General features: G+C 43.9%; 2 protein-coding genes across 6 annotated transcripts; one reads left to right on the top strand and one right to left on the bottom strand.

Annotated features, from left to right (window-relative positions):
* Window positions 1-430: 430 nt before the first annotated feature.
* Window positions 431-7,368, bottom strand: ARMC6 (armadillo repeat containing 6). The gene is made up of 8 exons (XM_074928307.1): window positions 7,235-7,368; window positions 6,523-6,675; window positions 5,993-6,075; window positions 4,710-5,280; window positions 4,069-4,214; window positions 3,358-3,489; window positions 2,563-2,700; window positions 431-1,704 (listed from the first exon to the last, which is right to left on the bottom strand). The coding sequence occupies exons 2-8, from the start codon at window positions 6,641-6,643 to the stop codon at window positions 1,492-1,494; spliced, it is 1,404 nt and encodes a 467-aa protein (XP_074784408.1). The 5' UTR covers window positions 6,644-6,675; window positions 7,235-7,368; the 3' UTR covers window positions 431-1,491.
* A 605-nt stretch (window positions 7,369-7,973) lies between these two features.
* SUGP2 (SURP and G-patch domain containing 2) lies at window positions 7,974-25,575 on the top strand. 5 transcript variants are annotated; one of them, XM_074928305.1, is made up of 10 exons: window positions 7,974-8,404; window positions 9,550-11,232; window positions 12,724-12,841; window positions 13,538-14,046; window positions 14,234-14,345; window positions 15,160-15,680; window positions 16,615-16,679; window positions 17,366-17,502; window positions 20,650-20,770; window positions 24,572-25,575. In XM_074928305.1, exons 1-9 carry the CDS (start codon window positions 8,290-8,292, stop codon window positions 20,768-20,770), a joined length of 3,381 nt encoding a protein of 1,126 aa, XP_074784406.1. In that variant the 5' UTR covers window positions 7,974-8,289; the 3' UTR covers window positions 24,572-25,575. The 5 variants fall into 5 exon arrangements, 4 of the variants coding, with proteins under 4 accessions (XP_074784406.1, XP_074784404.1, XP_074784405.1 ...); XM_074928303.1 differs by having other exon boundaries at window positions 23,868-25,575; XM_074928304.1 differs by having other exon boundaries at window positions 20,962-25,575.
* The last annotated feature ends 1,413 nt before the right edge of the window (window positions 25,576-26,988 follow it).

Here is a 26,988-nt window from a genome sequence, read left to right as displayed (position 1 = left end):
TGCCCCCGGCTCAGTCTGGGGTTAAAACCCGGAGACTGGGGAGAGCAGCTCGGCCCTGCAGCACGGCTGGTTGAACGCCCAAGGAAAAGAGATCTAATGGTTGAGTCTCTCCCCGCACCACACGAAGCCTCGGTGCTGCTCCTCAGCCGCCACAGACCCAGCAGGGCCAAGCTGCACCAAACGTGCTCCGCAGAGCACGCAGGCTCTCATGGGACCTCCGGGCCGCTTCAGCAGCTCTTCACACCCGCTCTGCCACAGAGGATCTTGGCTCCGAGGCTGAGCAGCGCACAAACCCCTCAGCTTTTCACAGAGCGGGAAGAGGAGAGCCAGAGAGCCTTTCCTCACGCACGTTCCAAGAGGTTAGAGGACTCTGAAGATCTACAAACTCACCACCGAGGCATTTCTCCCACCTTTCTTTTCCCGCCTCAGAAAGGCTCCATTTTTATGTTTTATAGGGTCAACATTTCTACAGCGAGTATTGCGTTAGAAAACCTCCACGCAGCACAGGAGGAAGGTTCAGCACCCAGAGCAGAGCCAGTCATAACACAGCCCAGCAAGAAATGGGGGCACACAGAAGCCTTAAGCTGAGACTTCAGAGCCTCTGCGGATGTTTCGCCTCTCTTCTTTTGCTCCCAAGCCTGCAGCTGTCTCCAGTCCACGGCCTCTTCATTACCCAAACACTCCTGGATCCAGGGAAGTCCTGCCCTGCTAAGAGACAACCAAAGCCTGGGCTCCCCTGCATCGCCTTCCTGCTGTGGGGCAGCGCTGTCAGTTTGTCCCTGCTTTGAAATTCCCATCTTCACTATCAGTCCCCGACTCACTCATCTCCCTGAAACTGAACGTGAACCTTTCTCCTGGATGCAAATGGCAGGAAAGTACATTGCTCTGGGCCATACGGTGTAAATCCTTACTTTGCTTTTGTTTAAAATGTTGGCTGAAAACCCACAACAAAGAAGCAAACACAGAATATGGTCAGCAGTAAAGTAACAGTTAGTAGAACAGTACAACAGGACAGAACATATTCACAAATGATGGGATTCCTCCTCATCCACCCCGCTACCAGAGCGGGCTGCCAGCCCCCTGCGGCAGAGAGCGGAGGGACAACTCAGAACCAGGTGCCACGGTACGTACCACACTCCTACCAGAAACGAGCCACTTCTGCTTTTACTGCACAGAACCGAGCACGTGGGAACGGCCCCGTTCTGTACACGAGGAACATACACAACAGGGGGAGCAGATCATCTTCAGGCATTAGATGATTTGGGGAATGATTACTACACAGAGTTGATTTGCAGCCTGTGAATGCATAAAAGCCATTTCAGCTGTAGCTCCCAATAGAAAGTTCACTGCAGCCTCACAAGCCAGGCATTTGCTTCAGATATTCCAGTTCAATGGAATGGAACTGCAAATTAATCCATGCCATTTCGTTTCCCGCCTTGGGCTTCCTGTACACAGATGTCGTGAAGCTCCGCAGCTCAGTGGAGGGGCGGTTCACTGAGCCAGGCTTCCCTTCTGACCTGTCCACAGCTCTCGGAGCTCCACTTTGCAACCAAGATCCCTCAGCGCAGCTTTGGCCACATCATCGCAGTCCTTGTGTGTTGCACGAGCTTCTGTTATCAGGTTCTCAGCTCCCATCTCTAAGATGGGCTGAGAAAAGTCCCGGCTCCGGGAGACCAGGTTGCGGATCAGCATGCAAGCCTGTTTCTGAGGAGAGAGGTAAAGGAGAAGTATCAGCATCTTTTGGAGGGAAACACCATGCGTGTAAGATGCTAGCACACACAAAGCAGATCTGGTTTCAACTAAAAAAAAAAAAAAAAACAACTTTTTCTGGGCAGCCAAATGTGAGATGCTGTAGACAGCAACAAACTATCTCCTGGAAGAACAAAATCTGTGGACAAAAGTGTAGCTGGTAGTTCACACTGAAGTTTGTACAACAAAACCTCCTGCTTCTGTCAGAACATCAGCAAGTTTCAACCATCAGCCCGGCAATACCAAGTACTTCTTTAAACAGTGCTAAAACAGAATTCTCCAAGCGCAGCAGACCCGCCTTTCCACCCCCTTGTATGCTGTTCCAAGCACCTTCCCTGGCAGTTAGTTTAAATTACTCTTTCAGAAAATATTTTCTATGGTATTTTAATACTCTGGAGAGCACAAAAGTGAATCTGCTGAGACTTGCATGAGAAACCAGAGGCTAATTTCTTGCCATGCAAGAACTCTTCTTCGATTCTTGAGAATATAGGGCAACGTCTCCCATAAGATATCATCACAGCACAAGCTGGGAATGAAGGAGTCTGCTCTTTCGAGGAGAAGTAATGCCTGGAAGAGAAGCATGGCTTTCCACAGTCACTTGAACCTCAATTCGGGTGGGTTTGAAGCCCAAACTAAATTTTGCTCTGATGGCATCAGGCTGACTGATGTAGGGAGTCCTACATTTAGATGCTGCGTTCCCAACGCACTCAGAACCGTTTGGTATTTGTCAAGTAAAGGACAAAATCCCCACGAAGCAGTGAACAGAGCCAGCACCGATCCTGAATAAATAATCAAGTGCTTCGAGGCAAATACCTGTACAGCCACTTCTCGTGGGTGTGCTTTCATGGCCTGAAGAGCTGCCAACGCCCCTCCGCCTTCCATGATGACATTACAGTTCTCAGGTTTGCGCAAAGCCAACATGCACAGGGCTGCACAACCCTGCTCACAGATCTGCAAGACAAAGTGGAAGAGATTTCACTGCCTGAGAATGTTCCTTTAAGGAAAGAAAATTAAAAAAAAAAGCATTTGGAGCTCATTTCCTTGTTTGGTAATTTTAAACATTATTTTTTTAAAGTTTCTACCACCGAAACACTCTGCTTCTGTGGCATGTAAAACAAGTTTCACACCCCAAAGGCGTAAAACACTGTATTCAGTATCCATCTGATTCAGGAACAAGGAGAAACTCTACTACAGTAAAGCTGAAGCAGACATACCTTTACATTTTCACAAATATTTGCCAAAGCATCACTTAACTGCTCGACGACTGGGTATTAAAGGTTTAAGACACTGTTTGGCTGCAATCATTCAACGACTGTGCTTAGGAGGCACCTGCTCCCAGCACAAGCTGTTTCACAGAATCAATGAGGTTGGAAAAGACCTTGAAGATCATCTAGTCCAACCGTTAACCTAGCACTGACCGTTCCCAACTACACCATGTCCTTGAGCACTAAGTCGACCCTACAGAATCACAGATTGTTTTATCACAAGTCAGAGCAAGGCTGCGGGTTGTTCCTCTGCACAAGACAAGTTATGCTGCTACATGACACAGCCCAAACCTGACCCCCATTCTCAACCCTGCGGGACTTCAGCAACGACCTCGGTGCGTACCTGAGGATTGGCGAGGTGATGGCTGATAGCGAGCACGATGAGGTCTGTTCCCCCAGCGTTAACGATGGCGTCTTTCACGTCGTCGTTACCCGCAACCGCTCGGATGGCGCTGAGCACCTGCTTCACCACGTCCTGCATTCATCGAGAAAAAACACCTCAGAAAGCCCCAGAGAGAGTTTTAGACTTTTGAAAGCCAGCCAGAACATCCCCCAGTAACTCCATTCAAACAGCTGTCCTTCCCAGTTATGAACAGCAGCACTGTTCTCTGTCACTCATGTCTCAAGCACAGCTTACTCGCTAGACAGACTAATAATGAACCTTGTTAGTTTGGCAGAGGTTTTCAAAGAAGTTTAAAGAATCAAACAACAACCTTTTGGGACTTGAGCATCTAAATCCTCTTGAATCTTTTCTAGCTAGAATGGTGGAAAACCAGCTCAGCTTTTCTGGGAGCAAGTTCTGCTTATGGAGCGTGGAGGACCGAGGAAGTAACCATGAGCAAGGGCCTCAGAATTACTGCAGTCTTACCTGACAGAGCACCTGTAACCTAGTTCTGTATATAAGGCCATAAATAGGCATCAGTGGTTGGGTTTCAACCCTAACCGAACCTAAAATAACGCACAGTCTAAGGCCCATTCAGGGCCAGGACTTTAAAATGAAAAATGTGCCCTGCTACATTTATCTCCACTCCTAAGTACACTTTATATCACTCACCGGATGGTCGATGCAGTCAGCCAGAAGAGCCACCATAAAATTTAAGCCGCCAAGGTCCACAATTTCTTGACAGAATTCATTCCTGACAGAGAGGCGAGAAAGGGTGGCACAGAGTTCACTGAGGACACTGGAGTTATCTGTGAAAGCTGCAGAGGAGAGATGATGAATGGGGTAACTACAAGCAAAGAGGCGTGCCGCAGAATCAAGGTGGCTTACTTTGCTTTATTAAAAAAAAAACCAATAGGACACAGTGAATTTTACTTTATGTATCAAAACACAGCAGCACACAGATGACATCCTGTTCACTCTGTATCTAGACTGAGACAGAATATCTTTTTTTGGCAAGAACACAGCACCTCAGCAAGGATAACATGCCTGTAAACGCTCAGTGGGCTGTAAAATATTTCCTAGATAGACTGGCAAATAGCTCTGATAACTGCCACCTTGGTGCTGCTGATAGCCTCTGGAGCAGTCATATTATTTTTCTCTCTCAGGGCACATCAAAAGAATTAAACATTGTTTTAGCGGCAAATTTCTGAATCATCTCTGGGGAGCTTCAAGTTAAGACAAAGCACAGTTTTGAGATAAGAAAGTACAGACGATTCAAAGCGAGGCTCAACAGTCACGGGGGTTAATTTTACCTTTTGCAGCTTCAATGAGGACTCTTAACCCATCGTTTTCCAACACAATCATTTTAGCATGATCATGAGCGTGACCAAAGGGCACACGGATGTCATCATCAAACGTCATGATCCTGAGCGCCGAGGAGGCCGTTCGGACGACGTCGGCACTGTCTCCGTGCTGGACAATAGCTCCAGTCAGAAGGGGCAGAACCCCACCTTTCACAAAGTCCTGACGATTCTGCTCGTGTTTCAGACAGGCGTGCCGAATGCACCGCATCCCTGCCAGCGTCATCTCCGCATCCTCTCTATATTCTTTCAGGGTTTGCAGCAGTAGATCCTGGCCGGCGGTATCAAGGAGGTCTGGCTGCCCATCCAAGATGGCAGACAGAGTATAAAAGGCTTTTAGCATTAAATTTCTGTCTCCTGAAGCCAACTGGCAGGCAGAGAATACAACAGAATAGGCACCATTCTGCCCAGCCAGGTAGCGGAAAGCCAGCTGTTCTTTGCACTGATCAGTGAAGACCACGAGCTGCTCAGCCATCTCAGCAAGATCAGCATCAGCAACGGCTCTTCCAAGGGAATCTAAAGTCTGAAGAAGAGAACAAGAGTTAATTTTCAATCTGAACTGTGAAAGAACAAGAGCAGTTCCTCACAGTCAGTCGCATTTTTTTATTTATAGTAAGTCTTCTTTTCAATTAGTTTGACATATCTAAGAAACAGCTGTCGAAGAGCAGCTTTTTGTCTTCACGCACAAAACCTTTGGAGGAGTGAGGGCTTCTCTGCACTTCTGCCACCCCTGTACACCAGTCTGACCAGTAGCGGGTGAACTGGGTCCAACCAGCACATTTCACAGTGGTCAGTGGTGTGCATCAGTATTTTTATATTCTTGCTGGTGAGGGACTGTATTCCACCTTTTCACCCACCCTCAGAAGAACTAGCTAACAGCTACCACTTAGGTTACTTGTATTTTTTTTCATTACAGTTCTTCTGTGGCTTGAGTTTACCTGACAACAGCAGAATCTGCCTCCGAGTTCTGAAAGGCAGTCTCTGCATTTCCTAGGCAGGAGATGCTGGCATTTTGCACTTACAGAGATACTTCCACTGAAAAGTGCAAGCTAGCTCTTTGAATTTTTATATTATTCCTAATTTGCAGAATGGATGGAATTAACTGCTTGTTGAAGAGCTCACTGAGAAATGGGACAGAGGCAGAAGTAGGAGGTGTGTATCATTATTCTTAGCATATTACTTCAACTATTATATAACCATGATCCTTAGAAAACAACATAAATTTGTGCTCCTACCAGCAAAATTTCATGCTTTTGCTTTTGCCCATTTTCAGAGGCAGGCTGCCGCACAGCTTTCACAATATTGCTTAGGTCAACACCTAAAAAGAAAAACATGATTAACGTTGGTTACAGGAGCTTGGGTAAAATTTGCCAAGTTAACCACAGTAAACAAAGATGAACTTGTAAAGCGTGGATCAATGCACAAAGATGCTGAAATGTTGCTAAAGTTCTGTCTAACTATAATGGTCAAACACATCCTGGAACAAAGCATCAATTTTAGCTAAATGTCAACTAGAGGGAAAAAAAAAAAAAAGTTTAATTTCATTGACCAAATTGCACCCTGCAGTTTCACTCAAAGCAGTTTTTCAGTCATAATTACTCCATGAAACTGGGTTAGCATTAATAGTGTCTCTGTTCCACTACACAAAGGCCTATTTTCAAGACTGGATGATCAATCTTTGCATGCAGGTTCTCTTAAATTTTAAGATATGTAAATCTCCAGTCTGTAATAACCTGAACTGCAAAGGGAGGAGAATTTACAATACCTTGGGACTCAAACTGCTGCACAGCTTCTCTCACAGCCTCTTCTGGATCCATTTCAAATTCTGTAATGTTTTCTTGCACAGCATCATCAAATGTTTCCTGTGCAATCTGTTTCGATCCCATTTTACTCGAAGGAGATAAACTGATCCCTTGTCCTGTCATTAAGATAACCCACAACTAATTTTGGTGCAAAACCTTCTAATGTTAATCAGAAACAAAGGAACTGAATTGCTCTTTTTCAAAACAAAAGCATAGAACTCAAACAAAAATATTAGGGTCAAAGAGATGACTGGGGTTTTTTTTAACATGCAGAAACATAACAATTAAAAAAAATAAGGATTTCAGAGGCCCAGGATTTGGATCGGGAAGCTGCTGCTGCTTCTACTGCAGATGGGTGTGTTGCTGTGACACGGCTCTCACCGCACTTCCCCCGCCGCAGGGGCACGGTGGGCAGCCTGCCCAGACACACACGGCCCTGAGACCCCCCCACGCTCGAGGGCGAACACAGCCCAAAGCCCCTCGGCCTGCCTGTCCCCGCTCCCACACCAGGGCCCGGCTCATCCCCGCAGCCCCCTCAGCAGGCCCAGCCGGTCAGGGGGATCCCACCCCTCAGTCTTTCGGCGAGGCCTGCCCCGGAGAGGACCCAGGAACCGGCTGCAGGTACTGGAGAAGCTCCCGAGCGCACAACGGGCCCCGGTTCTCCTCACGACCCACCTCCGTCCCTCGCCGCCCGCAGCGCCGCTCCCCGACGGGCTCCTCCCGCCTGACAAAGACCCGCGGGCTGAGGCCCGGCCCCACTCGGCCGCCGTACGCAGGCGGCGGGTGCCGCTGGCTCCGCCCCCCGCCGGCTCAGCCCTGGCACCGCGCATGCGCCACGCCCAAACCTCGCGCCAATCCCCCTCCGGCGGCGAACCCCCGGGGTGCCGCGTGCGCCGAGCGCCTTCTGCGCGTGCGTACTGCGCGGGAAACCGCTGCGGCGGGCCTGGAGGGCAGCGGCGGCCCCGCCGCCGGAGCGGGAGGCTGCGGGCCGCTCCCGCCCGCTCCCCTCCTGCTTACCGCGCCGCCCGACCCGGGGCCGCGCCCTCACCGTTAGCACCGACCCGCGCCAGGGCGGCGCTGCCCCGAAACCACCCGCCTTGAGGAGGGGGGCGGGGGGGGGAATGAGGCGGCCGCGCCTGCGTGGCGGCAGGACCCGCACTGCGCAGGCGCGGCGAAGGGGTGGGCGGGGCGAGCGGCGTCCCGCGGGGGCTGCTGGGAGATTCCCGTGTGGCGGGGAGGCTGCGGGACCGGGGCGGGGGGCGCCGCCTCGGTGAGGGCAGGGCCGGCTCCCGGCGGGGGCGGGCCGCGGGGCGGGCTGGGGGCGGTTCTTCCTCCTCCTCCTCCTCCTCCTCCTCCTCCTCCTCCTCCTCCTCCTCCTCCTCCTCCTCCTCCTCCTCCTCCTCCTTCCCGCGGTGCCTGTGCGTGTGGCAGCGGGCAGCAAGCTGCCGGGGGTCGCCCGGTGAGGGGTGGGAAGGCGCCAACAACCGCAGCTTCCTCCTCACGCTGCGTTTCACCTCAGGCTGGGCCGCCCCGCGCGGGGAACCGGGGGAGGGAGCTGCCCATACCCCCACGCCGTGCTCACGGGAATCCGCCCGGGCCGAGCTCAACGTGGGGGGTCCGGGGCGCCGGGAAGGTGCTGGCAGCGTTAGCGGCTCGGCAGCGGGAGGACCTTCCCCGGCGCCCGTGTCCCGGTCAGGGACGGCATTGTGCTGTTTTGCTACAGGATAAAAATGGCCTCTCGGCGGATCACACGGGAGACGTTTGATGCTGTGGTGCAGGACAAAGTTAAAAGGTATCGCATGGACCGGAGTGATGCTATAGAGGACACAATCCATCATTTTAAAGGTAATGAAACCCGGGCATGACGTGCCGCGGGTTATACCAGCTCTTCTGGTAACAGCTATGTAAGATTGCTTGCCTTCCATTTACCTCAAATCTGGACTTGTGCTGGTGTTTTTCCACATCCATTTTTATTTAAGAGGCGAATCGCATGGTATGACTGACACTATTTTAACGTGGAATGCAAATTCTAGGCAAAAAACCCGAATTTCAAACAAAGGAATTCTGTTCAGGCTGCATCAGAGAGTGGGTCCAATTTCAGAGAGGTCTCCAGAGACATCGCTGCAGGATGGAATTCTGTTGATGTCTGATAAGTTAAATAAATGTAGGAGTGCATTTGAAGCCTTTGCGTCTTTGTATTTCATGTTCTTTTTGGAGAAAAAGCTAAAAGGAAGACATTAATAGTGTGAACGTACACAAAGTATGTTCTGCAAATTCTTTTATCTTCTAAATTTGATATTTAAAGTGTCTAGAAAAATAATTTGGATTACATTCATAGGAAATTGAGAGTTTTAAAATGAGATCTCTTCTGTTTTCTTAGCGTTGTATAAGCTCCAAAGAAATAATTTACTTTAAATACTTTATTTGTTCAAGTGTTCTGTACTTTCTGAATTTAACTACTGGAATTAGGAAATAGGGATTCTTGGATGCTTTGCAGGAGACTCCAGTATTTCTGACTTTAATGTTATCTTAGATAATTGTGTATGTGTTTGTAGAAAATAGGATCTTCCGTTCAACTGGAATTCTGACATTCAGTGTGGATACAGAAAGTGCACGCTTTTGGTATTTTTACATCTGAGAAATCCAGGTAGAAGCATTTGTGCACATTAGCATCTTCCTAGACTGAGAAAGTCGTGAGCAAGTAGACAAGGGGGTTTATTGCAGAACTTGCGTTTCAGCTTTAGCGAGAGTAGACTTTTTAATAAATTGTTTTGTCATGTGTGTTTAGTCATGGTTAATGATGTGCTGCTTTTTGCTTATTATGAATTATTCAGTGCTTGAGGAAGCAAACGGGAATATCCCAAAGTTAGATATGTGTACTGTTCTTCACAAGTTTTGATGTGTTGACTTGTGTCTAAATGTGTTTATTAAATTTTTTTTCTCAATACTCCTTGCAGCGCATTGGTGTATTTCTGTTTTTATCGTTGCAGCTCATTCAAGGCCAGTCCCAAGACCAAGATACGAAGATAGTTTTCAGGATGATGGAAGATATACTCACGACAACACCCAGCACCACCCACACGATGACTGGAGCGAAGACCCTAGAGATGAGTATCCAGGACCTTCGTATAGATCTACTAGTCCTCTCATAAGGAAAGATAACTATTACCATGAACAGTACGGCCGCCCGGCGTCTCATGACCGGGAATTTGGCCGCCCGGCGTCTCGTGACCGGGAGTACGGGCGTCCAGCTTCGCACGACCGGGAGTACGGGCGTCCAGCTTCGCACGACCGGGAGTACGGGCACCCGGCTTCCCGCGACCGGGAGTACGGGCACCCGGCTTCCCACGACCGGGAGTACGGGCGCCCAACTTCCCATGACCGGGAGTATGGCGGCCTGGCTTCTCATGACCAGGACTATGGCCCTCCTGACTCTTGGGAATCCACCGGACCACATGAAACTGATTTTAGCTCTTCAGATATTTTAGGTGATTTTAGATCACCGGGGCTGATGGAAGATGAATATGGCAACATGGAGAATCAGGAGTATGATGTGGACTTTGGAATTCAATCTGACAGCGAGTTCCGACCCCCGATACGGAGGGGCAACATTGGCAGGGGAAGAGCTCTGCGAGGAAAGCGTATTACCAGGGGTGCTGTGAAAACTAAAGTATTCAAAGGAGAGATCAAAACTCCCCTAAAGAAATGGAACACTAAAAAACTGCAGCCAGGCCCCGATCAGAAGCCGGCTCTGCAACCTGATCAAATGCCAGAAGCTGCTGAACGACCTAACCAGAGGCCGGTGACCCTCCAGCGCCCTAATCAAAAGTTGCCTCCGCGACTTAATCAGAGGCCAACTATTACAACCCAGAGACCTATTCTCAGGCTCCCAAAGCCCGCGCACGTTTTCAGAAATCTCAATTTTGACCTTGTGGACAAATCAGACATTTTTTCAACATTTGGAATAGAAATTATAAAATGGGCTGGGTTTCATGCGATAAAAAACGATGCAGAATTTTCCCGGCTCTTTGGAGCTCTCTTTGAGCTAGAGACAGAAACCTGTGCAAAAATGCTTGCTTCGTTCAAATGCTCCTTAAAGCCAGAACACAGAGATTATTGTTTCTTTACCATCAAGAGTTTACAACATGCTGCTCTGAAAACTCCCAAAGTGGACAATGAGTTTTTAAATATGCTGTTGGACAAGGGTGCTGTGAAAACAAAGAATTGCTTCTTTGAAATAATAAAACCTTTTGATAAATACATAATGAGGCTGCAAGACCGCCTCCTAAAAGGTGTTACGCCGCTGCTTATGGCCTGCAACGCTTATGAATTAAGCATTAAGACGAGTGGGTTTGGTAATCCAAGAGAAATGGCGAGTGCTTTTGAGACCACTGTTTCTCTTTGTCGTAAGTCTTTAGCACTTCTGGGTCAGACCTTTGCACTAGCATCTGTTTTCAGGCAGGAGAAAATACTTGAAGCCGTCGGACTCCAGGAAATGGCTCCAGCACCGACACTATTCCCAAACTTTGATGATTCGACGTTGTTTGGAAGGGAGTACATTGAAAACTTGAAGGCTTGGTTGGAGAAGAGTGGATATCCAATTCAGATGAAAAAAACTGAACCGGAGTCCACAGTACAGCTTAAAAAACCCTCTCCTGACACAAAAGTTAAAAGTGAGTGAAGTGCTGTAAGATACTTTACAGTATGTAATTTTCTTGTTTGTTGCTAGCATTTTATCTTAATTTTTACGGTTTCATTAGGTCGGGAATTCCTAATTCGGGGAATTCCACGTAAATCCGTGGCAGTGCCGAGTCAGGTAGTAAACACTGTCTGTTGTAGCAATCGCTTTCAGCTCTGTGGATGAAAGCATGTCTCCTTCCTCCCCTCTCTTGCCCATGCTTATACTTTAAACCTAGGATTTTCACCTTGTGCCCTTGGCTGCTTCAGCTGCCCTACCCTCCAGCTTCACAACTTCGAGGTAGGGAGGCCAGGACCGCAGCTGTAACTAACATCACAGAGTAAGTATTTGCATAGAAGCAAATTCAGAGATGTTACTATTACTGCTTTTATCAGGATATACTAGGAGTACTGTCTCCTCTGCTGTACTAGGACATCTAGTTCATCCTCTCTAAAGCGTTCTTCCTCTCTACTATACTCATCTGTTTTTTCCTAATTGAACTTCAGATACTTTCACATGGGGCACTGACACTCGAGTGACTTATAATTTGGAGCTCATCCCTTCAGAGTGCTGTTCAAATATACTTAATTTTCCCCAAAATCCTTTTGGTGCAATAAGTAATTGCCTTTTAAAGTATGGCTTAACTTGCCCAGAATGGCAAAGGATAAGTTTCTTAAACCACAGTGCTTCTTAAACTGTTCTAGAATCTAAGCTGAGTTGAGAAAACAGTCAGAAAGTTTCTGAGGTTTCCTTAATTTATTCTAAGTATTAAGTGCAGCCTTTTTTGTATTAATATTATTGTGGTTTAAACCCAGCTGGCAGCCAAGCACCACGCAGCCGCTCGTGCACCCTCCAGCGCCCTGGGGATAGGGGAGAGAATTGGAGGGGTGAAGGGAAGGAGACTCATAGGTTGAGATAAAAACAGTTTACTAATTAAACCAGACTAATAATAGTAACAATAATAGAAAATGCAAATGGGTAATGCACAATGCACCGTCCACCGACCGATGCCCAGCCCGTTGCCGGGTAGTGATCCCAGAGAAGAGAATATCTCAAAAACTGCAATCCCAGGAGCAAGAGCCCCCCCACTTCCCAGCCAACCCTCGTTTATAGGCTGAGCATGATGTTACATGATAGGGAATATTCCCTTGGCCAGTTTGGGTCCATTGCTCTGGCTGTTCTCCCTCCCAGCTTCTTGTGTACCTGCGCACTGGCAGACTGTGGGGAGTTGAAAAGTCCTTGATTTCTTAGCAGCGGCTGAAAACATCAGCGTATTATCAACATTCTCCTACCAAATCCCACACTGAATCCAAACCACAGCACTATTCTAGCTGCCGAGAAGAAAAACTACCTCTATCCCAGCTATAACCGGGAGACATATGTTGAAAAATTGCAAATGTCAGTGTGTCAAAGAATAGAAAAGATGACATATTGATACTTTGTTGATGAGAATAATACAATGACTGCATTTTATTTCTTCCTACAGCCCCACAGCGAGCTGATCGGAAAGTTGTAGAGACAATTGAACAGTTAGTGAATAGCATTGTTTCAGGAACCTTGTCTGCCAAAGAGAGAAACGCTCAGAAGAACTGTCCTGAATATTGGTAGGTGTGTTTGAACAGGATGCTGTAATACTACTCTCTGATGAAGATATTTGGAATATATTTCATTAAATTCAGTATTTTATTCAGTGGCTGTAAGATGGCCTGTTGTACGTTTAATCAGACTTCTTGAAGATGTTTTCTCAGCTCATTATACTTCCTGATATCCCAGGAAATTGTCCTGTTGCTTCTGTTTTCTCTAGTAGAACATGTTCCTTTTGATCTGTCAATAATGACTGTATGTCAATCCAAATGCAAGATGTTAAAAGCAATTTACATTTATGAGATGAAAATAGTAAGCAAACATAGTTAATAGAAACATACAGTAAGGTAACACTTACGGATCTGGTGTTCTATGAATAATGTTGCCAAGAAAAGCTGCAACACTTCAAGGTGTAATGATATTTTAATATGACATTATCTCTTCATGTGTGAATTGCAGCATAGCTGATTAATTACTAGCCAGATGATTTATGTCAAAACCCTCCATCATTGATTTGCTTAGCATACTGTACTTACTGCTTTAGAAGTGGAATTGGCTGTTATTCTGAGAAAAACCTACGCAGGCTAACGTTAATGTAGCAACTGATGTACATCCTTGGAAGAAAGATGGATTGCTACTGAGTTTCTGCTCTGAGAATTTGAGAACAGTTGTGCTTTCAGCTTAGGTTTTCATTTTATTTATATGATTTTGTTTAGGTTCTTGTCAGATGAAGATAGTCTAGAATACAAGTATTACAGACTGAAGTTGTCAGAGGTGCAAAGGCGGACATCATCTGGAAAGGAAGCAGGTGGTGAGGGCAGAACACTAGAAGAATCTGCAATGGAATCCGTCAGGGCCATGTTGTATGCCAGGAAAGTGGCAAGTATTAAGAGAAGGTTGTTTAAAAGAAAAAGGCTTGGAATTGTCGTACAACACAGTATTCGAGGAAGGAAGGTGAGGAGAGCCACCATAGGGACGCAGACCCTGCTTTCGGCCGGGACGGTGCTGAAGCACCAAGACAAGCACCTTCAAGGTTCAGTCCAGTCAAAGCCATCTGGATCAGAAACCAGCCTGTCTGAGAAGAATTCTTCCCTCGATACCACCTCATCCTCACAACGGGCCGCCAGTTCCGAGGTCTCTCTGCCAGCAGAAGAAAGGACAGATTCTGAGGATTTATTAGCACCACCTGAACTTTTCCCACCATTGTCCTCTCAGTTTCCTGATGGTAAGTGAAGAGTCAAGATTAGATTTAAAATTGTAAGTTATACGAGAGAAGAATTGCCTAGAATGTTCTGCTGGAAATTCTAAAACCCGTTTATTTTGCTAAAGTAGGTAGTTCTCAACTGCATTGACCTTCCAGTGATGCAGATTTTGTATGAAGCTGTAGATAACAATCATTCTGTTTCTTGCAGTGGATGCTAAAACAATGGAAACTGCTGAGAAGCTTGCCAAGTTTGTTGCTCAGGTAGGACCAGAAATTGAGCAGTTCAGCATAGACAACAGTGCAGATAACCCAGACCTCTGGTGAGTAACCTACACCTTTATCTGTGTAAATGGGATGATAAGAAAAATCAAAACGCATCTGAACAGTTCCTAAGGAGACATTTCTTTTTATTGTTTGTTGAGGTGTATGCTTTTATTCAACCTGTATAGGGAACAGAGGACTTTGAGCAATACTCTGTTGTCCTGCTCAGCATCTCCATTAATGGTGAATACCTAAAATATCTAAGAAAGAAAAACACTTCTCCCAAATGCGTACAACTGATACATGTATTTTTCCTTTTATGTCCTAAGTAATCAGCTTGCATCTTGAAACAGTGGTCTGCCAAAGTATTTGCAATCTTGTTATTTTTTTAAGTGACGTTTTGATGACAGTAGCCTAAGTGCTCTAGTGGAAATTAGCACAGGTTTTTCTCTTTTAGTCATACTGTGCCAACAAAAAATGGAGCCCAATTTGTTCCTCAGAATCAATACACTTATCTCCACATAGACTGCATGACTGAAATTTGGAAGGCCTGAATTCTCTCTGGGATCTGCTGTTTGTCTTCTGGGTCACCCAGAGCTAGCACCTTGTCTTGGTTTCTCCATCTGTGTAATGAATATAATTGTACTGAATTTTTTACAACACAGTTTGAGAAGTGCTAACAAGCAGTCTGTCAGAACTGAGGAGAATGAGTGACGTTCTTACTACATGTTGTCGGGGAATCCTACAGTTCTACAAAAACACACCTAGAATGACCATTCAAAAATTAATAAGGGATTTATTTCGAATGTCTTGCTTCAGGCTAGCTAAAGAAAATCTCTTTCTGATACTACTTGCACTGTAATTTTTGCTCAGGTTTCTACAAGATCGAAACAGTTCTGCTTTCAAATTTTACCGAATGAAAGTCTATGAGCTATGTCCATCTATTAACTTCAGTGCTGTGTCAGAAGCAACTGATGCCGGGGAAAGTGCTAAGCCTGAAGAGAGAAATTTGGATATTTCAGAAGAGGAAGAGGATGAAGAAGAAGAAGAGGAAGAAGATAATGAGGAGGAAGCTGAGTTTGAGGAGGATGTCTCCCAGCCTTTGGAAGAAATGGAAATGGAGCAAGCAGAGGAGGGAGAAGAGGATGACATGTCAGCAGGTAGAAGTGTGGAAAACCTAGCTGAAGAGATGATTTCCAAAACAGGAGAGGAAATTTCAGCAGGTGAAATGCAGCTAGCCACGTCATCTGACGGTGCTATGCCAAATCTGTCGACACAGGCATCAACTCCTGCTCCTGGTACCCTATTTCCTCGCAAACGGATCAGCAGCAAGTCTCTGAAAGTTGGTATGATTCCTGCATCTAAAAGGATTTGCCTCATAGAAGAACCAAAAGGTGAGTGGTACTTAAAAGGGACTTTGTAGGTATCAGTACAGAACTCCTGGGTTTTATGGACTTTGTTACTGACTGTCACTGGCTAAAAGAATTCCATTTCTTTAATACAAAAAATGAGCACAATGTTCACTTTAAAGGTTCATTCAACTGACAAAGGAGGATCTGAAGAAACTGTGTAACAGTTTTTGTATTATAGTGCAATAGCAAAGTTTGCATCCAGCACCATTCCGCAAATATTCTCTTAAGTATATGTGAATGTTGTCTTCTCTCTGCTGCTTAAAAAACTCACGGTAGTGGGTTTTGCGGGGTTTTTTTAATCAGTGTATGGAAGGTTTAACAGACTTAAGTATAGCACTGAACCCATTTTGAGTGTTTAACTAAATATATTTAGATTTTGAATCGGCCTGTCAAATTTTGTCAATATGGCTACAGCGGGGCTAGGTCCTGATATTCTAAGAATTGAGAGATAAGTAGCTTAAAACCAATTATATGTGCTCTGCACCTATTTTAACAAATGTCTTGTCTTTGCATAATGATTTTTATTGGTGAAAGTTGTCATTTGTGATATGAAAATGATATACAATAACCTCGTTTAAGTCCAGTCTGAATTTTCTATCAGAGTATTGCAGAAGCTCAGGGAAATGAAAGATCTAAAGTCCTTACAGTATGTCATCCATCAGTGTATTGCTGGCATGGTATGTCCAAAAGTAAATACATGCATGTACTAATTACCTTATTTGTGGTGGAGGGGAAAAAAATGTCTTACTGTTTCTTTTCTCTTTTTATTTATTTATTTTTTATTCTCATCTTTGTTGTTGGTTCTGTTTTTAGACCAAAGCATTGAGTTAGAGTCCCACTTCACATGTACTTTTAGATTTCCGTATTAAAATTGTTTTTCTTTACAGCTGAATTTTGTCTTTGATTTGACTTGCAGTGCATGAACCTGTCAGAATTGCTTATGATAGGCCTCGTGGTTGCCCAGTTACAAAGAAGAAGAAGGTAAAGAACTCTTCTGGTTTGGCATTGCATTCTGAGAATCGACTATCTTTACAAGGGACGGCCTCTGAAAATGTGTCATTGTCATAAAATCAAATTTAAACCTGAAGAGCCTGGTCCTGAAAAAGACTGGACTAAATCTGAGAAGAGCCATGGCTCCTGTTGTCTTTTAACTACTCGTGTCAAAATGAAAGTTTTGCAATTAGAGCACTATCGAAAAGCTGTGTGTTAATCTTGCCTTTTATTTAAAAAAAATAAGAAGGACATCAGTGCTTTGCTGTCTGGAAAATACGCTGTAATTTTCCAAATCTGGTGAGATGTTATTTGACTGCTTCTGTATTTGTGATAGGGATTTAGTCATCAGGTCATTCCATATTTGTTATTAAAATAGCAAAGAATACACTTTCATATTTTAAAAGGTAGTTATCTTTTTTAATAATGTAATTAAACAGTTTGAGAACCTGGAATATATGTTTTATATTTTATAAACTGGCAAGGCAGGTATTTACTCTTCGATAGATGTTTTCTGTGTAGGTAGTTAAGTAGTGCTGCTTAGAAGATATTTCTGTATATCCAGAAATTCAAACACAGTTTATGGGGCGGGATTTGAGGGATTTTTAATACGTGATCTCCCCGTATCACAAAAAGACCCTTTGTTTTTCTGTTTTTTTTTTTTTTCTTCTCCATAGAAACCAAAAGATTTAGAATTTTCACACAAGAAACTGACAAACAGGAATGTGGGTTTCCAGATGCTTCAGAAGATGGGCTGGCAAGAAGGACATGGCCTTGGTACACGAGGAAAAGGGATCAGAGAGCCTGTAAAAGTGTATGTAATGGGAACACACTGCAGAAATTTGACAGCTCTGGAAAAGGCTGGGATTCTAATAATAACTGTGTTTATCTAACCCATCTAGAGGTGGCCAGTTCAGTGTTTTGTTTCCTTCTTGGCGCTGGCCTCCACAAAGTTGAGCGTGGAGACTTCACGCATTTTTTTGGCCAGGCTGGGCAAAGTCTGGTCTGGAAGGTGGCTGGCTGTTTCTTGCCATCCAGTTTGACATCACTGAAGGTTGCAGCATGAATGCTGCAGTGTGCGGACGCTTTCTAAAGATACATGGGTGCCCCTGTTCTTCAGGAGGTGTTTTTTGTTTGGTGTATTTGGGTGTTTTTAACCTGTTTATCCTGGGGATCTCCTTGCTACCACGCCAGGTACATAACATATAAATAGACTGTAGGAATATCGTACACAGTACTCCTAGGTTTAGGCAACAATTTTTTTTTCACTCTTAATTATGTGATTCGTTCCACTGCATACTGAAAGAGGTAAGTGCATCTGCCAGAAGGTAAGTGTGCTTTTTCCTTTAAAACATACTTTTGCTTTTGAATCTTCATTTTTGTCTTTTAAAGTTGTTGTATCCAGTGTCCACTGCTGCCAGCACGGAAAATGGATAATACCTCCTTCAACTCCCTGACTGAATAAGGAGGCAGAAACTATTTCTTTCTCTCTGAACCCATATAACAAGCTTTCTAGTCCACACCACGTAGCCTGTGGTTTAACAATCTTCTTTCTCCAAGGATTTCTGGTTTTTTCGTGCACTGGACAGTACTGGTCATTTTAGTTGATCGGATACTTCTGGTTATTTGCTTTCTTTTTTTCCTTACTGCTCCATATGGTCCAGTGGCCATCACTAGAAAATATTCTATGTTTCCTTCAGTAGCAAACCAAAAATGAGAAAGCAGCTTACTTCATCTGTAGCTCTCTTGTGTTCACCGGTGTGAGAACCTTGGTTCTTAACCTCAGAACTTGTTGGGACTAAATATATGAGTAATTTTTTTGTTTGTTTTCTTTAGCTCCTGGCACAAGTTTTGCTGCACAACTTACCATGGGCTGTTTATTGTATCTGGTCTGACAGCCCACCACGTTCTAAAAGTTTCTGGCCATCTTTAAGAACTGCATTTTTAATATGGGAAAATACAGTTTTTCCAGCTTGAGACCACTGCTATGTCACACTTGTAAAGACACCTGCAAAGAGTAGTGAAGCACTGCTCTCTGTAGCTCTTAGAAAAACTTGTTGACCTTTTCTGTAACATAGAGAGAACTCCATAGTATTGATTATTTTCATGGTGTGCACCTCACTTTCCCATCAAAGTAATTCCTTGGACAGTACTTTGGGACAATCTCAGTGAGGATGAAACCAGTGCAGTTTGACATTTTGCTCTCTTGTTAGTTGCTTTGATACAGTGCAGGGTTTTTTTTCTCATTTAGTAATCTGTAGCCTCTACTCATTCCTCCCGTTTTGAAAACTACCAGGTCTTCAGTTGATGGCTTGTTTAAAAGTCCACGTGCTGTCTGATCTCATTCTCTGAGCAAAAAGGGGATGGATTAATAATGGGAGAGACTCCAATTCTAGTGTGGAACATACCTTGATCATTACAGAACACTGATACCTAAAGCTGATGTATTCAGGCACATCAATTGTTACACAAAGAAACTCGAGGCCCTTTTTTGTTGTGAAAGCTTAAAGCTTGTCTCTGGCTGTGAGAGCAAGTCATATTGCCGGAAGAAGATGTTTTTTATTTATGTTACATTAAAAGGTGTGTGAATTGCATGGTGACTTCTCATGGAAATGATGGTCCAGTTGTTTTAAATGGAGTTTCATGTTAGTCTTGTGAGCTGTTCCCTCTCTTGAGAACTGATTTGTCACAGCTATGGGTCTAACCAATTTTATAGTTCAGGAAATGCTTTAAAAATAACCCCTAAACAAACCAAACTCCAAAGCAGAATATTGTTATGGGATAGACCCTCCTCTGAGTACTTATGTCTTTGATTAGTAATTTAAAATGTAACTTAACTTGATCGTACAGTTGCCAAGTCAGACTGTACCATTTGGAAGAAGAAACAGCACCTGGGGTTTCTGCTGTGAACTGTAAAGTTGAATTTGCTTTTTAGAGTTGTGAATATTAATTTACAATTGCATAAGAACCGACTTGGCTTAAGTGGAAGTTATTATTACAGAAGCTGGACAAGAATTTTTCTTTATTCTACTTAAGGTCCTCAGATTTTACCCTGATGGTGTGGCAATCCCCATTTCAGTACATGGGGCAGGGCAGTCTAAAACATTTTTCGTGCTTCATGTGATGAAATCTTTTATAGATAATACTAATGTAACTGACCTGTGGATAAAACTGGTACAGAGGATCATTCCTGTGGCAGAGGTTTCATTAATCTTAGTGTTGCAGTGTCTATGTTCTTACGCACATAGCCTGGAGAAAGAGATGGTTTTTAATTATTTGTATCTCTGCATTCTTGTGGGTCATCCTCTCTGTCTACTTCCAGGGCAGAAAGTTGTTTTGATATTGTTGAGGCCTGTCTGCTTCTGTTGGCATGTGTGGACAAAGAGAGAGATGAATTAATGACTCATTTTTCTTGGAAGGGTGGGAGCTCCAGGTTTCGTCTATAGCGTGTGTCCTGCAAGAATTCAGCTTGCTTTGGGTGCTAGAAATTTTAAGCAAGCAGCATTATGTTCCCTTGGTAAAAATCTAATCTTTTATCCAGAGTTAATGTGGTGTTTCCTACTTATTCCTCAAAGTCTCTGACTTCTGTCACGTTTGAAATGTGGGAAACAAGGCAATTTTTGCCATCTTTTTGACAGAGGATCCTATCTACCGTGAATAAAGTGGTTAAATTTCATGTAAGAATTTGATGTGTTAGATGACTACATCTTCACTGCTCCCTTCATATCATCGGAGCATTTTCTTCTGGTGGGTATTTGCATGTGTAATGGGAGGTGGGAGTTGGTTTACAGTTGATCTGCTCTGCCAGGTACCGAGCCTCCGCTCCCCTTCTCCCCCAAATGAAGCAGAATTACTTTCCACTTGAATTGTGTCTATGTTGGAAGCTATTGTTTAGATCTCTTCTGCACATTGTCAAATGTAACAGAAACAGAGTGTTCTAACTATTCATTTTACTCCCTAGGGGTGCTACCTCTGCAGGGGAGGGCTTGGGTGTTGCAGGGGAAGAAAATAAAGAAGATGCATTTGATGTTTTCCGTCAAAGAATGATACAAATGTACAGGCAGAAAAGAGCAAGTAAATAGGTATGTGCAATGGACACGTCTGGTTTATGAATTCCTGCAAACATTAAAATACCAGGGCTTTTTAAGTCTTCCTTTACCAAGAAAATATTACTGTTTCCATGAGTGTATCTGGCTTCTTAACATTTCATGAGAATCCAGACCTACGTTGAACTGCTTTGAGCTGCTGAATTACCCCAAATCTTACTTTCTAGGTTTGACATAAGAGACTCGCTCGCTAGAAAGTGCACGGATATGCAAAGGCTGCTGTCTGAAAGATCTTCGGCAGAGTATGCCAGTATGAAGAACACTTTGTTCTATAGTAGTGGACTTGAATACTGATGTATTAAAACATTTTCCAAGATTAAAGTTAGTCTTGTATTTAATTGTGCAAGCTAACAGCTTGGATGTCATCTTCTGAGGAAGAAACAACTGATTTTGTTCTCGGAAGTGCCTGTTTACCTCTCTCTTTGGCCAAGTTTGCCTGTTTTGTGATGAGATGGCTTACCAAAAAAATGGAATAAGCAACATGAAAAATATGACTAGCCTGGTTTGGCTCTGATCCTTTCTGAAGCCAAGAGTCTTCTCAGATCTTCTTGCAAGGCAGTTCAGATTTTATTTTACTACATTTTATTGATGGGCTGATCTTCTGATCTACTTCTGGAGTCTGCATAAAGCAGTTTCCTTTCCTCCATACGCCAGTTCTAAGAAGAGTCTCTACCTGAGTGCTTATTTTGTGTAGGATTCTAGACTTAAAGTGTAGGATGAATAACTGAGTTCATCTGAGTCTGAGAACACTAAACTCTTCCTTGAAAACCTCAGCTGCTAAGGTTTTTTCATTGTAATGAACAAGTAGTACATATTTTAAGTGTACTTTTTGTTTTTACACAAATTTGCAGCTCTTCTCTGACAAATTCTTGAATATTTTCTTTCCTTCTCAAAGTTTAAGCCGCGAGCAGGTGCAGTTCATGTATCTGCAGGGAATACTGAAGAAAACACTTAGAAGTCAGATATTTGGAAGTCATCTGGAAGTGGATCATCAGTTTTATAAGACCATCAGTTTAGAGAGTCATTTCTGTTTCCATTGAATATTTGCTTTGTAGAAGTTCTTTTATTGAAAAAATCCCAAGAAGTAAAACAAAAAACTTGTACTCTTAAGGGACTATTTCAAAACTTACTGAAAGAGAAGACTGGATTAAGCTACTGTGCTTGAACAAAAAAGTGTTCCCTAACTGCTTGGTGAAGCAGCTCTGAAGACATGAAAGATTTAACAGTGTTACCACAGATAAACATGCACGGTCTGATCATTCATCTTTTTCCGACTTGCACATCAATAAGGGATCTGTGACTGGATTACTGAAAGGGACAGAAGTACATATCACACTTTTTAGTGTACTTATTCTCCATCATTACCTTTCTAAAACTAGTCGAAAGTCTTCACCTGAATGTTACACTACCAAAACCTCCTTCCCTGAAGCTCTCTTTAAAGAGTTGATCTTGAGCTGATGCATGTTTTGCTTACTCGCAGTGAGTGCTGTCTTGCTGATGTTTTCATCCTGCACCATGCTTCTTGTAGAGCAAAGAGCTTGTGGTACACCACTAATAGCCCCCCACAGTAACGTGGCAGCATCTCAAGTTCTTAACTGACAAATATGCAAGCAAATGTGCTCTTCAGTTATCAACTTGCCTGTGCCTGCTGTTTAAAGAACAAAATGATAACTCTTCCTCCATTAAAAACCCTACTGGTTGAAAGGGAGTGTCTTCATTTTCACTCTATAGCAACAAACTTCTCCTTGCTTGTAACAACCAGTATTAATTATGAATGCAAGGTGTTTTTTTTTTTTCTTTACTGTATGGGTCTTTGAAACCATGAGAAACAAAATCATGTCACAGTGTAATTTTCTGATCACTCGGTTTTAGTTGCCTTGAAGCGCATAATCACTAAATAAAACCACGATGGCAGGTACAGAAAAATACGCTGGTAGTTCTGTTTTTTCCATAAACATCACACGTGTCTTCACCTTTAGAAGAAGTTGAAGCATGAAGGCTATAAATACAAATAAGTTTATCTGGTTGTCACACTTGATTAAAGACATTTGATAGCCCAGATGTTTCTCATAGGCTTTACTTGGAGATGTTCAAAATCCTTAAATGTTTTGGGCCACAGGCTACTTGGAAGATCATCGATTACAGTATTTGGCAGTGTATGCTCACCTGTTAAGGTCCCATTTGGGTGTGTTCTTAAGCCCCTCTTTCTTTCCTGTGCCTAATTAGCAGTTACACAGTGTAAAACTTGAGCCATTCAAACAAGGAGATCTATCAGTCACAGTCTGGTTTAGAATGACACTCCGGAACCAATTTGTTGGGCTCTGATTTATTTCTCAGACCCACTCAGAAGGGTTTAGCTTATCTTTTAGTGTCAGTGATGAAGCTGCCAGCGTTGCTGCTTACAGTTTTTATTTCACTGCAAACTTCCAGTTCACCTCTTCTTTCACATTTACTTTTTTGAAGGATTCTTGATGATATGTTACACTATTTGCAGAAAGGCACAAGGCAAAGTGGAGTTTCACACTAGATTAAAATCCACTCTCTCAGACCCAGATCAGCATTCTGAGCTGCTCTGATTTAACCTGAGTTTGTCGGGCAGAGTACCATTCGGGGTGCATTTGCTAACCACCTGCTTACCCAATCTGGAAGAATTGTTGGTATCCAGATTGGAAAATGGTACCGTCCTTTCTGAGTGCAATTCAATTTAAAGTATACTGCTGCCTTGAGAATAAAGGTGAACATTGGGAAAATCTTAACCTGCTACCCTGGATGACTGTGGTATGGTCTGTCTTTTCTTGTGCCAAGCTTTTAATTTTGGACAAGATATCAGCAGAGCGGTATTGGTGCTGAGATTCCAGTGTTGCTCTCAAGTGGGTTACCGTTTGCCACTTTTATCTTGCTTTACCAAGAGATGACCTTATGCTCCTTTTGCAAAAGGAATTTCCTTTTATTTTGACCTGCTTTTGCAGGCAGCTCTGATTTGAAAAATTTAAATACTTTTACATGTGAAACGTTTGTTATGCAGATACATTGCCTTGTTTAAAGTTTACTAGCTTCTTTTCTGTTATTTTAGTTCCAGGCTCTCTTCCATGAAGACTGCAAGCTTCAGTGAACATTTTAACTAACTTCAGTGGTGTGTCTACTGTCTTTTGGTTGTTTTTTGCCATTAATCTTGTAGAGCAATTTGCTAGTTTCTGTTCCGTGCAAATTGGCAGTAGTGCTAAGCTAGTAACAATTAGATGCTTATGTTATTGGATAACTGACATTTCTTTTTAGTGTAAGTAAACATGTTAGCATTGTTAATCTTTTAATATCTGCAATAAATGTAGAACTAAACAATTTCTGGTTTAAATGTTTTGCTTGTGAATTTGGCCATTTGTAAGAGATATGCATCATTTTGGCACTAACAGTGGAATTGAGATTATGCAGTGTTATATTAGTGTAAAGCAGGATTTTATAGTGTATGAGGGAAGGAAGGTCCCTCTGTTTCTGTGCTGCTAAATGTCTCTGTTGAGAATACCCACCAAATCATTTCTTAGTTACTTTTTCATGTGGCTTCTAGTGCATTAAATCCATACACAACAGTGTTACTTTCCACATGAACGCCAAAACCGCTGTGCCCCAGTCAGAATGCAAGAGTTTTACCCTTTATTCCCATATCCCAGGAATTAGTCGTCTCTCTGATTTTCTTGGTGTACTGATTTTAAAACAGCAAAACTTTCTCTTTACATATGTGTGTGGTTTACTGTTGCCTTTAAATTCAAATTCCTTTTTTAGACAGGATATGAGGGGGAAAATTGCAGCGAACTGAAATTTAACACTTGTGCAGCCGCCTTCTATCGAGAGGTAAACGAGAGTGTTCATTTGGGAAAGATACCAGCCAGGTCTCCTGTCCCCTGCTTTTATACTGACAGCTAGGAAAAGCTTACAGAGGCAAGTTTAAGCCCTGACTACACTCCTTTTCCTTCAAAAATGTGTTGTATGTAAGGACCTGGTTCTAGAAGAAAGGACATGTGCTCTCGCTGGAGAGAAATGAGGAGATCCCCATTTTGGGGGAGGTGCCCTAACAGAGTAAGACAACTACAGTCAATAATAACCTGTTTGGAGTAATTGTGTGGGACTAATAGAGATGTTTTCAATATTTCGCCTTCGAAGCTTTTCTTTGGTTTAATACAATGACGTTTTTCCTATTTATTTTTTGGGTTTTTTAAACACTACAGCATCCTTAGTGTGCACACATAATCTGTGCAGAGATGTTATTTCTCAAAATCAATGTACAGTATTTTTTTCTATTGATACTCCATTCTGCTTTGAGGTTAATCCTGATGTATTGTGCCCAAAGAAAGTTTGCACTCAGAAATTCAAATACTGTTATTTTGGATTGTTTTCTACCTTACAAGCAGGTGTATTTTCTAATTAAAAATGAATTCCTGAAAGTCCTGTTATCATCTTTAATTCTGCATATCTCATGACTGAGTGGCCAATCACAACCAGACTGTAGATTTGAGCAATAATAAACACCTTAAATGAGAATATGCTCAAAAAACACTAGGGTACTTCTGAAATAAATAGATTTTTTGTGAACCTTGTTAAGTAGGTAACTTGCTGAATTGCAGCAAGTGTGGAAAATGTTTGCATTATCTGTGGGCAATAAAGTTACTGCTGTTTAAGAAAGTGCTAGCACACAGTGTGTTCTCTTCAGCTTTTTGTGCCTAATTCACGTCATTAGAAGGTTGTGCTAATTCCCTTGGTAATTATTTCTTAGGCAAGACTTTGTTTTGAAGGGGAAGTCATAGTTTGTTATCCTGCCACTAGGTAGTAAAGCAATAGTAAAGCAGCAAATACAAAGCAATAAAATCTAATTTTTAAAACAGCTGCCTCTTTGGCAGAAGTTCATGGTAGACTATTTGATTCACGGGGTTAACAAAAGTTCTATCTTTGAACAGTTTACAAGACCAGAAACAGTTACAAGTTCAGAAACCGGAACTATTGTTGGATGGGAAATAAGAATTTTGAAAGACAATCTAAAATGAGCGATCATTAAGAGGTCATACAACACAAAAATGAAAAGAGAATCCGTAAGTTCTGGCTTTCTTTGATGCCTTACCAGTTACTGTGTGTTCCGATGTCAGTGGGAGGAAGGTTAGTAGAAGGAGTTCTGCCAAGGTCTGCCATAGTTTGTTGTGTACGCCGAGCACAGAAAAAGCCATGGTTTGTTTTCCTGTTCAATCCTCATAATTAAATTGAAGTCACTAAGAGGATGCGTATCAGTTCTCATCCCTATGACTAATTTACGTCCATTTCCCCTAACTCCCAAAACCGAACATGAATACCAAAGCCGTTCAGTTATTCTGGGGTGTAATTTGACATAAAACCCCAAGTGTTTCCGCTGAGGGGCTGCAGTACCTTCCACCCGCTGATCCAGCAAGAAGCTGGGCGTTAGGCCGGGCAGCGGGTGAGCCGGGCTTTGCTGCAGTGGTTTTGCGCCGCTCTCCCCTCGGTCTCAGCGCAGCCCCGAGCCCAGGCAGGCCGCATCCCGCCTCTCCCGCCAGACTCCGAGGCCCGGTCCCTGCCATCGCCCGGTGCCGGGTTTGCCCCGGGGCAGAGCTGCCGGGTCCTCGTGCCCCGGCGAGCAGCAGCGCCATGTGGCCGGGGTGGGCGGTGTCACGTGGCCGCGGGGCGGAGGCGCCAACGGCCGCTGCTCAGGGGAAGGGGCCTGTGGCGGCGCCGCCATTTTGGGGTGCGTGGGCCAAGGGCAGGGGGGCTGGTGGCCGGCCGCGGGCACAGCGGGGTTGGACGCTGGGGGCCTGCGGGGGGGTCCCCTGAGGGGTGAGGAGGTTCAGTGCACCGAGCCTGCGTTCGGGTGTAGTTTAGGGAGCCTGGGGACTCGAGCCGTCACCTCCCTCCTGCCCCTCAGGGCTGGGCCGCCTCTGCTCCGCCGCACCACATGTGCGGCCCAGAAGTGCCTGTCAGGGAAGGGGTTAAAGCCAAACGTGCTGTGGGAATCCAGGGACAGAATTAAGATTTATCTGCTGAAACAAAGATGTGATGGGGCAGGACAGCTGCAAACTCCTGGTGGTGGTAATTACTACGATCAGGCATCCCAGGTGCTGTGAACAAAGCTGGGAAAAAGTGGAAAAAGCCTGCTTGCAAATACCATACATCCGAGGAGATAGGTGCTGTCGGCCAAAGAA

This window comes from Athene noctua, chromosome 27, assembly GCF_965140245.1.
Source record: "Athene noctua chromosome 27, bAthNoc1.hap1.1, whole genome shotgun sequence".
NCBI lineage: Eukaryota > Metazoa > Chordata > Aves > Strigiformes > Strigidae > Athene > Athene noctua.
Note: the sequence above shows the minus strand (reverse complement) of the source record. Positions and strands in the feature narration are given on the sequence as shown.

Excerpts from the sequence above, each read along its gene's own strand:
- ARMC6 (XM_074928307.1), bottom strand. The coding sequence starts at position 6,643 with ATGGGATCGAAACAGATTGCACAGGAAACATTTGATGATGCTGTGCAA. Across the intron at positions 3,490-4,068 it reads CTGACTGCATCGACCATCCG|GACGTGGTGAAGCAGGTGCT; the intron begins GTGAGTGATATA and ends CGATGAATGCAG. Across the intron at positions 2,701-3,357 it reads ATCACCTCGCCAATCCTCAG|ATCTGTGAGCAGGGTTGTGC; the intron begins GTACGCACCGAG and ends TTTGTCTTGCAG.
- SUGP2 (XM_074928305.1), top strand. The coding sequence starts at position 8,290 with ATGGCCTCTCGGCGGATCACACGGGAGACGTTTGATGCTGTGGTGCAG. Across the intron at positions 11,233-12,723 it reads TCCTGACACAAAAGTTAAAA|CCCCACAGCGAGCTGATCGG; the intron begins GTGAGTGAAGTG and ends TTCTTCCTACAG. Across the intron at positions 14,047-14,233 it reads GTCCTCTCAGTTTCCTGATG|TGGATGCTAAAACAATGGAA; the intron begins GTAAGTGAAGAG and ends TGTTTCTTGCAG.